This window comes from Fomitiporia mediterranea, assembly GCF_000271605.1.
Source record: "Fomitiporia mediterranea MF3/22 unplaced genomic scaffold FOMMEscaffold_3, whole genome shotgun sequence".
In the NCBI taxonomy this organism is placed as follows: domain Eukaryota; kingdom Fungi; phylum Basidiomycota; class Agaricomycetes; order Hymenochaetales; family Hymenochaetaceae; genus Fomitiporia; species Fomitiporia mediterranea.
In genome coordinates this window covers 3045220-3056023 of record NW_006760388.1, presented here as the reverse complement: position 1 = coordinate 3056023, position 10804 = coordinate 3045220, and the positions used below count along the sequence as shown (strand labels likewise).

Here is a 10804-nt window from a genome sequence, read left to right as displayed (position 1 = left end):
AGGCTGCTAGTAGTGTAGGGTCAGAACTGTAGAAATAATGTATCATTTATTATTTTGTATTAAATAATTAAATATAATTATATTTTATAAATTATTTGATAAAAAATTGTATCCAAAGCAAAAGGAAGTGATTCAAATGCTTGTAATGGCTTATAAGCATTATAAGTAGATATTATACTGTCACAAATTAATAAGTATGTCTTAACCTTGTAATCTTAGGAAGTATATTATAATCACTTGTATAACTTGACAATTTACACAATTATAATTGTAATTGCCAAGTTTTAAAAGTATTCTTGTTTACTTATTTAACATTGTACTATCATTGCTTAACCCCCTATGAAGATTATATTAACATTGACAAATTTTATAAAAGGTACAAAATGTATAGGATTACAAGTGAATACAATACTTAAGACTTTTTTGTGATGTAGTCTACAATGCTTGAGTGCTTAATGATAAATGCGTGTCATTCTCCCCTGATAACGGCCAGGAATTACGCCCCCCTAGTTTATTTACACACCCATAACGTCTTCCTGGATTATTCGAATTGCCCCAGTCCACTTCTCTTGGTCATTTACAATGTCTTTGTTATATATTCTACTATTGTCTTGTGCTGCCATACATAGTACTGTTGAAATATTTATTTATTTATTCATGCTAGCAAACCACAATATTACACAGGTTTTGAAGAGTCCAAGAAAAATGAAATGTTATTAAGGTTTCTACAAAAGCCAATCACTTTCATAATGAGTACATAGTGTACTAGATAAACAATACTATAGGTTTATGCAGTACGGATGAATCCAACCCATAGGTTCATCTACTTCGTTATATGTTTCATCAGGATATCAATTATTGTATGCGTCAAATCATGCTGCCAAGACAATAGTAATAACAAAGCACATGTCTGCTAATTAAATCAATCAAAGAGAAGGAGGAAAAACATGGTCATGTGTACTATTTTGAAAATCGGAAATACTATTGAGAATACTAGAAAAGCCGCGGTTATCGGCCCAGAAGAACCATTTTCAATACAGACTTGTACTTTTGGCGAGGTTCAGGCTGATCATGCCACCCGGCTGATAGCTAGAATGCTTAGACTGTGGTGATAATATATAAGGATGCTAATTGAGTATAAATTCGTGAACTTGCCTAGCAATATTCATTGTGCCTGCTCAAGAAGGTACCTCCTGCGTTCGCCCTCGACATCTGATTCTGGAGTAGCATCAATGACGCATAAGATTGCTCAGGTTCTTGTAGTCATCTTTGGACTTGCTTCAGCTCTTGCAGCAAGACTGCCAAGAGAACTTTACTCTCCTCTTGTTAGCAAGAAATTCTTTACAATGGCAACCAACTTCTCCCTTTCCTCACCAGGATATCCTCAATACACCGACAGCATTGAAGGAGATTGGCAATACTTTACTGCCAACCAATGGACGGCGGGCTTCTTCCCCGCTGCTTTGTACCAACTAAACCTTCGGCAATATCTATGTTCGCCGTATTCGTTCGACCAGTCGGTTGATTGGTTGGGTCTAGGAAGACAGTGGAGCGAAGGGGTATTACCATTTCTCAAGGACAATACTTGGCAACATGATGTTGGGTTTGTTAGCTATCCGTTTCAGGAGGAATTACGGTTGTGAGTGAATTTAGATGAATGAATACAAAACTAGCGTAGGATGGCGACTTGCAACAATCAGGGATTCACGGAATGACTTTGTAATCGACGTTGTCAACACATTAGCGAATCAGCTTGCATCGCGCTTCAGCCCTATTGTGGGATGTACGAGGAGCTGGGATACGACCGATCCGACCGACTTCCAGGTAGGTACTGACTTATATGGTGTTCCTGCTGCATCCTTGAATTAACTCCCTCGTTTACGTCAGGTCATAATCGACAATATGATGAACCTTGAGGTGAGGCACACCAGTGAACTTCAGTTGTGCCGACATGCTAAACAGAAACCATTAGCTCTTGTTCATTTCGGCCGAGTTGACAGGAAATGATACCCTTCGAGACATTGCTATAAGTCACGCCGATAAAACGATGGTAAACCATATTCGACCAGATGGTGCGGCAGCGTCTTGTTTCCCATTCCATGGTCGACATCTCAGCACAGATTTCTAGGATCCTCCTTTCATGTTGTGGAGTACAACTCAACAACAGGAGAGGTTATTCGAAGGCGCACAGCACAAGGATATGCCGACAACAGCACCTGGACCCGCGGGCAAGCATGGGGAATATACGGTTTTGCAGCAAGTTAGTCATTACTCTGTCTCATAAAATGAATCACTCACGTATGGTCCTGACGATTGTAGTGTATAAGAATACTGGTCTTGAACGATACTTGGAGACCTCAAGACGTATGGCAGTGTTCTTTAAGAACTCAATGCCCACAGACGGTATTGTCCCATGGTACGTTACCTTTAGCTTAGTGAGTTCGACTGTTAAATATACGAGCACCTTAGGGACTTTGACGCGCCAACTGTGCCACCACCCCGTCCAGCAGATAGTTCAGCAGCGACTATAGCTGCAACTGGATTGCTTCTCCTCTCACGCATTGAAGAAGACCTGGGCAATTGGGAAGGGGCCCGGGCATGGACAGATTTCGCCATATCGGTATGTTCATTCTAATTCCTCGAAGAAAGTGTGAACCGACGCGTTCGTGTGATTATGGTTGTAGCTCTTGGATAACATCACGAAGCTAGCTTGGCGTCCCGATTGGCAGAGCGTCCTTGCCAACGGTACCGTCAATGGGCATGCATCCCCGCCAAACCAAGATACAGGCACTGTATATGGTATGATCTCGATAAAGGAAAGTGACATAAGATAATTTATAGACACCCTTCTATTTTACAGGTGATTACTTCTTCGTAAAGGTAAGTATCAGCGTGTCTAGCATTTTACGATGTAAGACATTACTCACAGTCTTATGTCCTATAGGCAGGAAACGATTTGATCACTATGGGTCTCGCAGAATGTTGATGACAGGCTGATTTAAGTAGGGAGGTGGACTTATGGACTCAGACAATTAGTTCAAAATAGCTTTTTCCCTTCAGGTTGTAAGTTGGAAGGAATTGCCTTTACGTAGATGCAATAGCAACATTCATTAACGATTGAAGAGAAAGCTGCATGTAGTGGCATTTGGTGAGGTGAGTAAGAAGCAAGGTGCGCGCTGCACGTGAGCCACAATAGACTCTCTCAAAAACCACCACCATGGCAAATACAACCATTAAAGGTGCTCTGGCCATTCATGGTCAAAATCCACAGGTAAGTCTACTTTCAGACCCTTGCTATGCTACAGGAGCTAAGTACACTTAGTTTCTAGTCGAAACCGTCATCAGGAACCGTATTTACGAATGTCAGTATTGGAAGGAGAGATGTTTCGCGCTCACAGGTGCGTTTACTAACTTCTTCTTTGTCGACCTTTAGGACTTACAAGATCTTTGCTTTGCTTTACTTTGAAAGCTGAATCGCTTATTGACCGCGCGATCGAGTTGAATTCCATAGGCGGCGTGTATGGGAACAACAACCCGACGGAGTTCATGTGTTTGCTCCTCAAGCTCTTGCAAATTCAGCCGGAGAAGGAGATTTTGATTGAATATTTACAAGTGGATGAATTCAAGTGCGTTTTTCTGCCGCCCTCATTCGCTATGAGACACGAGAATTGACATGTTTGTGACTGGTAGATACTTGAGAGCCCTGGCAGCTATGTACATACGCATGACGTTCCGAGCTGTAGAGGTATATGAGATCCTCGAGCCTCTTCTAAAAGACTACAGAAAGCTACGATTACGGCATGTTGGTAAGCTCTCTACACTAGTGTATATGTCTGCATATGGTTAACGAAAACGCAGGCGGCTACACGCTCACGTATATGGACGAATTCGCGGACCAACTTCTACACGACGAACGCGTTTGCGACATAATCCTACCGCGAATCATCAAAAGAGAAGTACTAGAAGAGAACGGAGAGATTGCTCCTCGAAAAAGCTTACTGTTGGATGCAATGGAAGGCAAGAGTGACCGAGGTCGAAGTAGAAGTCGAAGTGGGAGTGAGAGATCAGGTTCCAGATCTCGTTCAAGTCGAAGCCGCAGCAGGAGCATGAGCGGAGAAAGAAGATATGTTAGTCGGTCACCAAGCAGGCGAAGTGGATCGGCCTCAGATGCTGGATCACGCTACGTTTCACGGAGTCGTTCGCGCTCGAAGTCTGGCTCTCGTTCACCCTACCTATCGCCAACGCGTAGCATTTCCCCTGACCGCATGGATGCTGATTCACCACCTCGCGATAATTCTGGAGCAGAGTAGTCGTTTGATGTATTTGCATGATAAAGAATTGATGCGTATATATTAGTAGCATAATTAGCAATATCTAGTAATTATCGACGAGGTTTCTCAAACTCCTCAGTCTTGTATCTGCTCAATTGCTCCGCGACAGCCTTCCATCGACTATTCACCAGCGGGTTCTTTGCTAGCGCAGGAGATGATAGATAGCCCCGATTACGCCAGTTCATATACCACTCTGAAATGAAACGTCAGTCATAAGTTCCGTTAAGTCCACAAAAAGCCCAGACATACGAATGTCCTCCCTACGAGTTGGCGCAGCATCTAATCGGTCTGTTCTTCCCTTCATACAGTCTCGAAGCGAGAGTGCATTATAATACTTGCAGAACACCGTCCCTCCAAGCTTTTCAACTGCCTTGATGGCAGACTGGGATGCGCGGGAAGGTACGATGTGTATAGGTGTTTTCAACTGTTCTGCTCCCTGGAGGTAGATAGTAAGACCTTAAATATATATCCATGGGCATAAAGAAGAAGGTCTTACGTCTCCAAGAAGCTTTATACCATCGTGCACGTTATGAACGCAACCGCTCAGCAAGAGCTCTCGAGCTGTAATCGGCTTCTCCGGTGTCGAAGTAATCCGACCTTGGTCTATCCAGTGCTGCAAACGGTCAAGGTTGATGGGTGCCCAAGTCTTCTCCGAACTATGAAAAACAGGCCAAATAAACGTCAACAACGTCGAACAAGTCGAAACTAATGCGCGAAGACAGGACGCACGGGTTCGTAAACCCCTTCTTGGGGATCCGCTTCAAGATAGTCGTTTGTCCTCCCTCAAACCCGAGCCTCGGTTTGCCATTACCAGAACGCGCTTTCTGACCCTTGTTACCCTTCCCAGAGGTTCCACCACGCTTGGAACCGTCACCACGACCGACGCGTTTTTGCTACAAACAACCGTCAGCGGGTGAAGTGCAAACATATAATTTTTCAATCGGTACTGGACACATACATTTTTCTGAGAGTTATGTGCAGGAGATAAGTTGAAAAGATGAATGCGACCGGATGTCGCTCTGAAGCGAGGCAGCACCATGACTGCAATACAGAAAGCCTTTACGAGAATTCCGTCCGTCGTAAATGTAATTCTAGATTATGTAAAACACGTGTTACGTAATAAAACAGGGCAAATTCCAGCCAAAGGGTGGATTAAGTATTACAATTATTGTAATAATATAACATTAAAAGAAGGTCAACGATGGAATAAAATTGTCCATATCTCAGTTCAGACAGGTATCTCTTGTTGCAAATGTAAGAGTATTTAGATTCATACTGTTAAGCCATATCCTTTGTGCACTAAGAGTTGATCGTGCAAGCAGAATTCAGTTGGTCGGCAGAGTTAAGTGCAGGAGTCATAATATTACTATCCGGAAAAAGCAGTACACATTTAGAAAGTAATTATAACTAATATAAATGCATTTTCATGTCGCAGACTGGTTGCTTGGCTTGGTTTGTCCTAACGAGGTAACGCGGAAGATCGACGTATTTGCACACGGATAGACGCGGTTAATGCTAAAATCTGCCTTTACCGTCAACGACGACCAGCTCAATCTCATGTCTTGCTAGTCCTTTACGTCGCATTACAAAAGCAAAACAATAATATAGGTGCATCAAGAGCACCTGGTTGCAATGCTTGTTATAGCACGTCGATCGTCGTATTGCAGAACAGGTCGACGGTCTTTTCACAACAGCAGTGTCCGACAGAGTCTCAAACAAATCGAGAGGAAGCCACGCTCGGAACCAATAGTCAGACAGCCTGTTGGTAGCAGCGAGCAAGCTTATCGATCGAAGAAGGGGAAGGCAGTTGAAGTTTCAGCGCCAAAAGACATCGAGGATGTCGGTGAGTACTGTTATCGGTTCTAATTTTTTCCTACAGGTTTGTTTATCTTGAACCTATGTTCGCCGCAGTAAAACGCAACGAAGTCGGGGTGCAGCTACTTTCGAGGAAAATACACTCGCAGATCTTCAAAGGCGTGACTTTTCCGCCTCCAGACAGGAAATATATCAATCTTGCCCGTGAGCACCTCGACTCGCATGGCCTCGACCCGACTCAAGGATCAATATTACCGAACACCGGCTTCACACTTCCACCTCTTCAGGGGTCTTCAATCGACGAACATTTCCATCGAATAGGCCATGCCGCTTCTGAGCCATGGCTTGGCCTCGCAAAACAATTTGCAGAGATAAGAATACCGCCTAAGCCGGAGTTCTGGCACATTCATTCTGGTTGGACAAAATATCACCATCGAGACGATGGATCAAGCTATTACGAGACTGTCTCTGCACCTGAAGAGGAAATGCTGTCCTTTGACGTGGAAACCATGCCAAATCACCACCAGTATGCTATTATGGCGTGTGCTATGTCTCCCACTCACTGGTACTCGTGGATCTCGCCTTGGCTTCTCGGAAAGACGGAAGATCCGCAGCAACTCATTCCTCTTGGTGATTCCAAGGGTCATCGAATCATAGTTGGTCACAATGTTTCGTATGATCGTGCTAGGGTTCTTGAGGAGTACCATGTCAAAGGCACTAACTCACGTTTCATCGATACGATGTCTCTTCACGTCGCCGTCAAAGGTATTTCATCTCATCAGCGACCAGCATGGATGAAATACAGGAAAAACAAGACTGAAGAGAAGGAGCGCAAAGAGGAAGCCGTCGAGGCTGCCAAGGACTTACTCCGTGAGACCCAGGAACGACAATCGGGGGAAGAGGATGCCGTGAAGCGTGCAGAACTACGTCGCCTGCAGCAAGAGATCGAGGAGAGCTTGCCACAGCTCGTGGCTGACGACTCTGAATCCACAGAAGCTGAAACGTCTTCAAAGCGCTGGGAAGATATCACGTCTGCAAACTCGCTTGCAGATGTCGCTAAGCTACACTGCGGTATCGACATTGGAAAAGAAATACGCAATGACTTCATGACACGTTCACGCGAGGAAATCTTTGAGGGCATTAACGATTATCTGGATTACTGTGCAACAGACGTCGAAATAACACACGCAGTGTATACGAAGGTCTTCCCAGACTTTCTCCAAGCATGTCCTAGCCCTGTATCTTTCGCTGGCGTCATGACGATGGGTTCAAGTTTCTTAACTGTGAATGAGCAATGGGAAAATTATCTACGCAACGCTGAAGGAATTTACAGGGAACTGAACGAAAAGATTAAGAAGCGTCTTATTTCAATTGCTGAAGATGTGCGTCTTCTAATGGACGAAGAACGCTGGAAGGACGATGTCTGGCTTAGTCAACTTGACTGGACTCCGAAGAAAGCTGGCAAGTCGCGCGGTATTGACGTGCCGACTAAACCAAAGGTATTTCTTTGTTTCCTCAATCACGAAATAAAGTTCTAACTGGGTAACAGGCAAGGTCAAAGTCAACCCGTAAAGCCGCCTTGACAGCGATTAACAAACCCGCCTGGTTTGAAACTTTAACGGAAAAGGGCCCATTTAACGCCTCCGTCAAGAACAACATCCTTCCCTTTCTCTTCCGTTTCGCCTTCAACGGTCGACCACTTTCTTATTCTTCAAAAGAAGGCTGGACATATACCGACGAAAACGGTGAAGTCAAGCGACCACATGATCGTGACGCACGAGTGCACACTATCATGGGAAAGACTGTTGGACTCAAGGAACTTGCGAGTGGCCGTCTGACATGTATCCACCCCAAGATGGCGAAAGCGATTGCGAGCGGAGAGGAGGACGAGAAACTGTCCAAGAAGATCATGAAACTGGCCTTAGACGTCCTGGCGAAGGAGAGTGATCTCGTAGACGACCCATGGATAAGCCAGCTTAACTGGCTTCGATCCGAACCCGCCAATGCTGTGGTGGAGGAAGTTAGTGAGCCCGTACTCTGGCCCAAATGGTACTGGGATCTGGCGAAACCAAAGAAAGGGATGCCGCCAGGCACACTGGATCTTACCATCCGCTCCCGTCTCGCCCCCTTGCTTCTACGTCTCAGTTGGTCAGGCTGGCCACTCTTCCATTCGCGCGAGCATGGCTGGATATTCCGAGTTGCCCCTGACGCCCAATATGCGACACGATCAAAGAAATTAGACTTTTATGATCCTGCTGACGCGCATCTACAAGAGGCAGTGCTACGAGATGGATATTCGTTCTACAAATTGCCTCATAAAGATGGTGAATCTGCTAATGTTGGTAGCCCCTTTGGGAAGACGTTCATGAAGTACTCGCAAGACGGGACGCTTACGAGTCGTGAAGGCGATACGAAGGACGCTCTCGATATGAATGCCCAGTGCAGCTACTGGATAAGCTCGCGCGATCGGATTCTGAACCAAATGGTCGTATGGAACAGTGACAAGGTTAGGCTCGGTGTAAAGGCGGAGAAACCGGACGGGAAGGTAGGGATGATCATTCCTCAGGTCATCACTATGGGTGCCGTTACTCGCCGAGCTATCGAAAAGACTTGGCTTACTGCAAGTAATGCCAAAAAGAACCGGGTTGGTTCAGAGTTGAAGGCGATGGTCCGGGCACCGAAGGGCTATGCGATTGTCGGGGCTGATGTAGATTCAGAGGAACTGTGGATCTCAAGTGCTATGGGTGATGCACAGTTTGGTCTGCATGGCGCGACGGCGTTAGGTTGGATGACGCTTGAGGGGACAAAAGCTGCAGGGACTGACTTGCATTCCAAGACTGCGAGTATCCTTGGTATTTCCCGTGACCAGGCAAAGGTTTTCAACTATTCTCGTATCTATGGTGCCGGCATGCGGCATGCAATTCTTCTCTTGCTACAGTCCAACCCCAACATGCTCCCCGACATTGCGCAGCAGCAGGCAGAAAAGCTCTATGCTTCTACCAAGGGCAAGAACACTCACAGAACAGATATCTTCGGTCGCAAGTTCTGGTTCGGTGGGAGCGAGAGTTATGTCTTCAACAAGCTCGAGGAAATCGCCATGTCTGATAAACCTCGAACACCTGCGTTGGGTTGCGGTGTCACCTACGCTCTTTCAAAAGAGTACCTACCTGCGGGCTTCGGTACGGATTACATGACCTCTCGCATTAATTGGGTTGTGCAGTCCTCTGGTGTGGATTACTTGCATCTGCTCATCGTTTCAATGGAGCACCTTATTGCAAAGTACGACATCAAGGCTCGTTACCTTATGTCCGTACATGACGAGCTACGTTATCTCGTTAGGGAGGAAGACAAATACCGCGCCGCTCTTGCACTGCAAATCGCAAACCTTTGGACTCGCTGCCTATTTGCGTACAAACTCGGTATGGACGATCTCCCCCAGGGCGTTGCGTTCTTCTCCGCTGTAGACGTCGATCACGTACTTAGGAAGGAGGTCGACCTTCCCTGCGTTACGCCCTCTCAACCAACGCCCATCCCTCCCGGTGAATCCCTCAACATCATCAAAGCCCTCGAGAAGACAAACGGCGGGTCTCTCTGGCGCGACGGTCGACCAATGCAATCAGACGAGAGTATCCCACTGGTTGGCACACTCGAAGGCTACGTCAAACCAGATTGTCTCATCCACCGTGCCTCAAGCGCCAACTTCCTACGCGCACAGGCAACAACAGAGTTCGGAGAGATCAAGCAACTCGCGGGGCTCGAAACTGGACAGACGTATACCGGTGACATTGGTGGTCCGAAGAAAAGGCGAAGGGGGACATCGCGCCTAAGTAGTAGTAAAACTTCGTCTACTTCTGCGGCTTCGCCTCGCGGAAATTGGCTTGACGCTGAGGCAGAGCGTTACCTCCTGGAGGCTTCCTAGCTCGGAAAGGTCCGTAGAAATATTACGCACGCCGTTTGATGATTTAAATTATTCCTTGAATATTTTTTCCTTATAACGTACTTTACCGAATTCTGTAATCCTGGACATACACTAGTTACTGTACTTTTAGATTACAATAGAACAAGTATTAAAATGGGCGAAACTGTAAAGTCACGCGGGGATTGAATGAATGGATGAGAAGATAATCAAGTGATTGGAACAGTTCGACTCTTCCATTACAGTTTTTGAAAGATTTCTGCATGCAAAAGATAGCTATATTACTTCGAGCGATCGATTGATGATTGAGTGTAGGGGAAAACATGGTGCAGCAAGAAAAAGAATACGAGGAACAAGGAATACAAAATGTGACGCAAAACATTACAGAGTGTGAATGCTGAAATCAGGGAAATTATACAAGTTAAGGTTAGTCGGAATGTAGGACTGCGAGATTTGGGGTATGAACGAATGTGGCGTCTGGTCCGGCATACGTCTAGTACTATACAATTGGGGTGCCAACAGGATGTGGCGCATTGTGTAAGAGAAGTTCTCGCGAAAGAACGATTATTACTCCTCCTTTTCCAATTTCCATGCGAGCAAGGGTACGAGGCGAGAAGCGAATAAATAGCGATAGATATGATGCAAAGGGTGAAAACGATGAGGGTGCAGTGATTGGAGTCGCCCGTGAGAAGCGCTTAGCAGAGGAGTGACATAGCGCGGGAAAAGCTCTTCACATGGGGCA

At 45.7% G+C, this 10804-nt stretch overlaps 4 protein-coding genes across 4 annotated transcripts; 3 read left to right on the top strand and 1 right to left on the bottom strand.

Moving 5' to 3' along the window:
- Positions 1-1232: 1232 nt before the first annotated feature.
- On the top strand, positions 1233-2986 carry FOMMEDRAFT_153474 (glycoside hydrolase family 88 protein; the record flags this gene model as incomplete). Its single annotated transcript, XM_007264196.1, has 10 exons — positions 1233-1639; positions 1701-1824; positions 1888-1917; positions 1973-2072; positions 2129-2260; positions 2320-2416; positions 2470-2620; positions 2685-2799; positions 2861-2880; positions 2945-2986. The coding sequence occupies 10 exons, from the start codon at positions 1233-1235 to the stop codon at positions 2984-2986; spliced, it is 1218 nt and encodes a 405-aa protein (XP_007264258.1).
- Positions 2987-3217: 231 nt separating this feature from the next.
- FOMMEDRAFT_166386 (PRP38-domain-containing protein) lies at positions 3218-4310 on the top strand (the record flags this gene model as incomplete). Its single annotated transcript, XM_007264195.1, has 5 exons — positions 3218-3271; positions 3323-3398; positions 3470-3626; positions 3691-3806; positions 3859-4310. The coding sequence occupies 5 exons, from the start codon at positions 3218-3220 to the stop codon at positions 4308-4310; spliced, it is 855 nt and encodes a 284-aa protein (XP_007264257.1).
- Positions 4311-4349: 39 nt separating this feature from the next.
- FOMMEDRAFT_104591 (ribosomal protein L15) lies at positions 4350-5370 on the bottom strand (the record flags this gene model as incomplete). Its single annotated transcript, XM_007264194.1, has 5 exons — positions 4350-4524; positions 4581-4767; positions 4828-4987; positions 5061-5224; positions 5290-5370. The coding sequence occupies 5 exons, from the start codon at positions 5368-5370 to the stop codon at positions 4382-4384; spliced, it is 735 nt and encodes a 244-aa protein (XP_007264256.1). The 3' UTR covers positions 4350-4381.
- A 593-nt stretch (positions 5371-5963) lies between these two features.
- On the top strand, positions 5964-10065 carry FOMMEDRAFT_153471 (uncharacterized protein; the record flags this gene model as incomplete). The annotated part of the gene is made up of 3 exons (XM_007264193.1): positions 5964-6174; positions 6243-7645; positions 7696-10065. 3 exons carry the CDS (start codon positions 5964-5966, stop codon positions 10063-10065), a joined length of 3984 nt encoding a protein of 1327 aa, XP_007264255.1.
- Between the last annotated feature and the right edge of the window lie 739 nt (positions 10066-10804).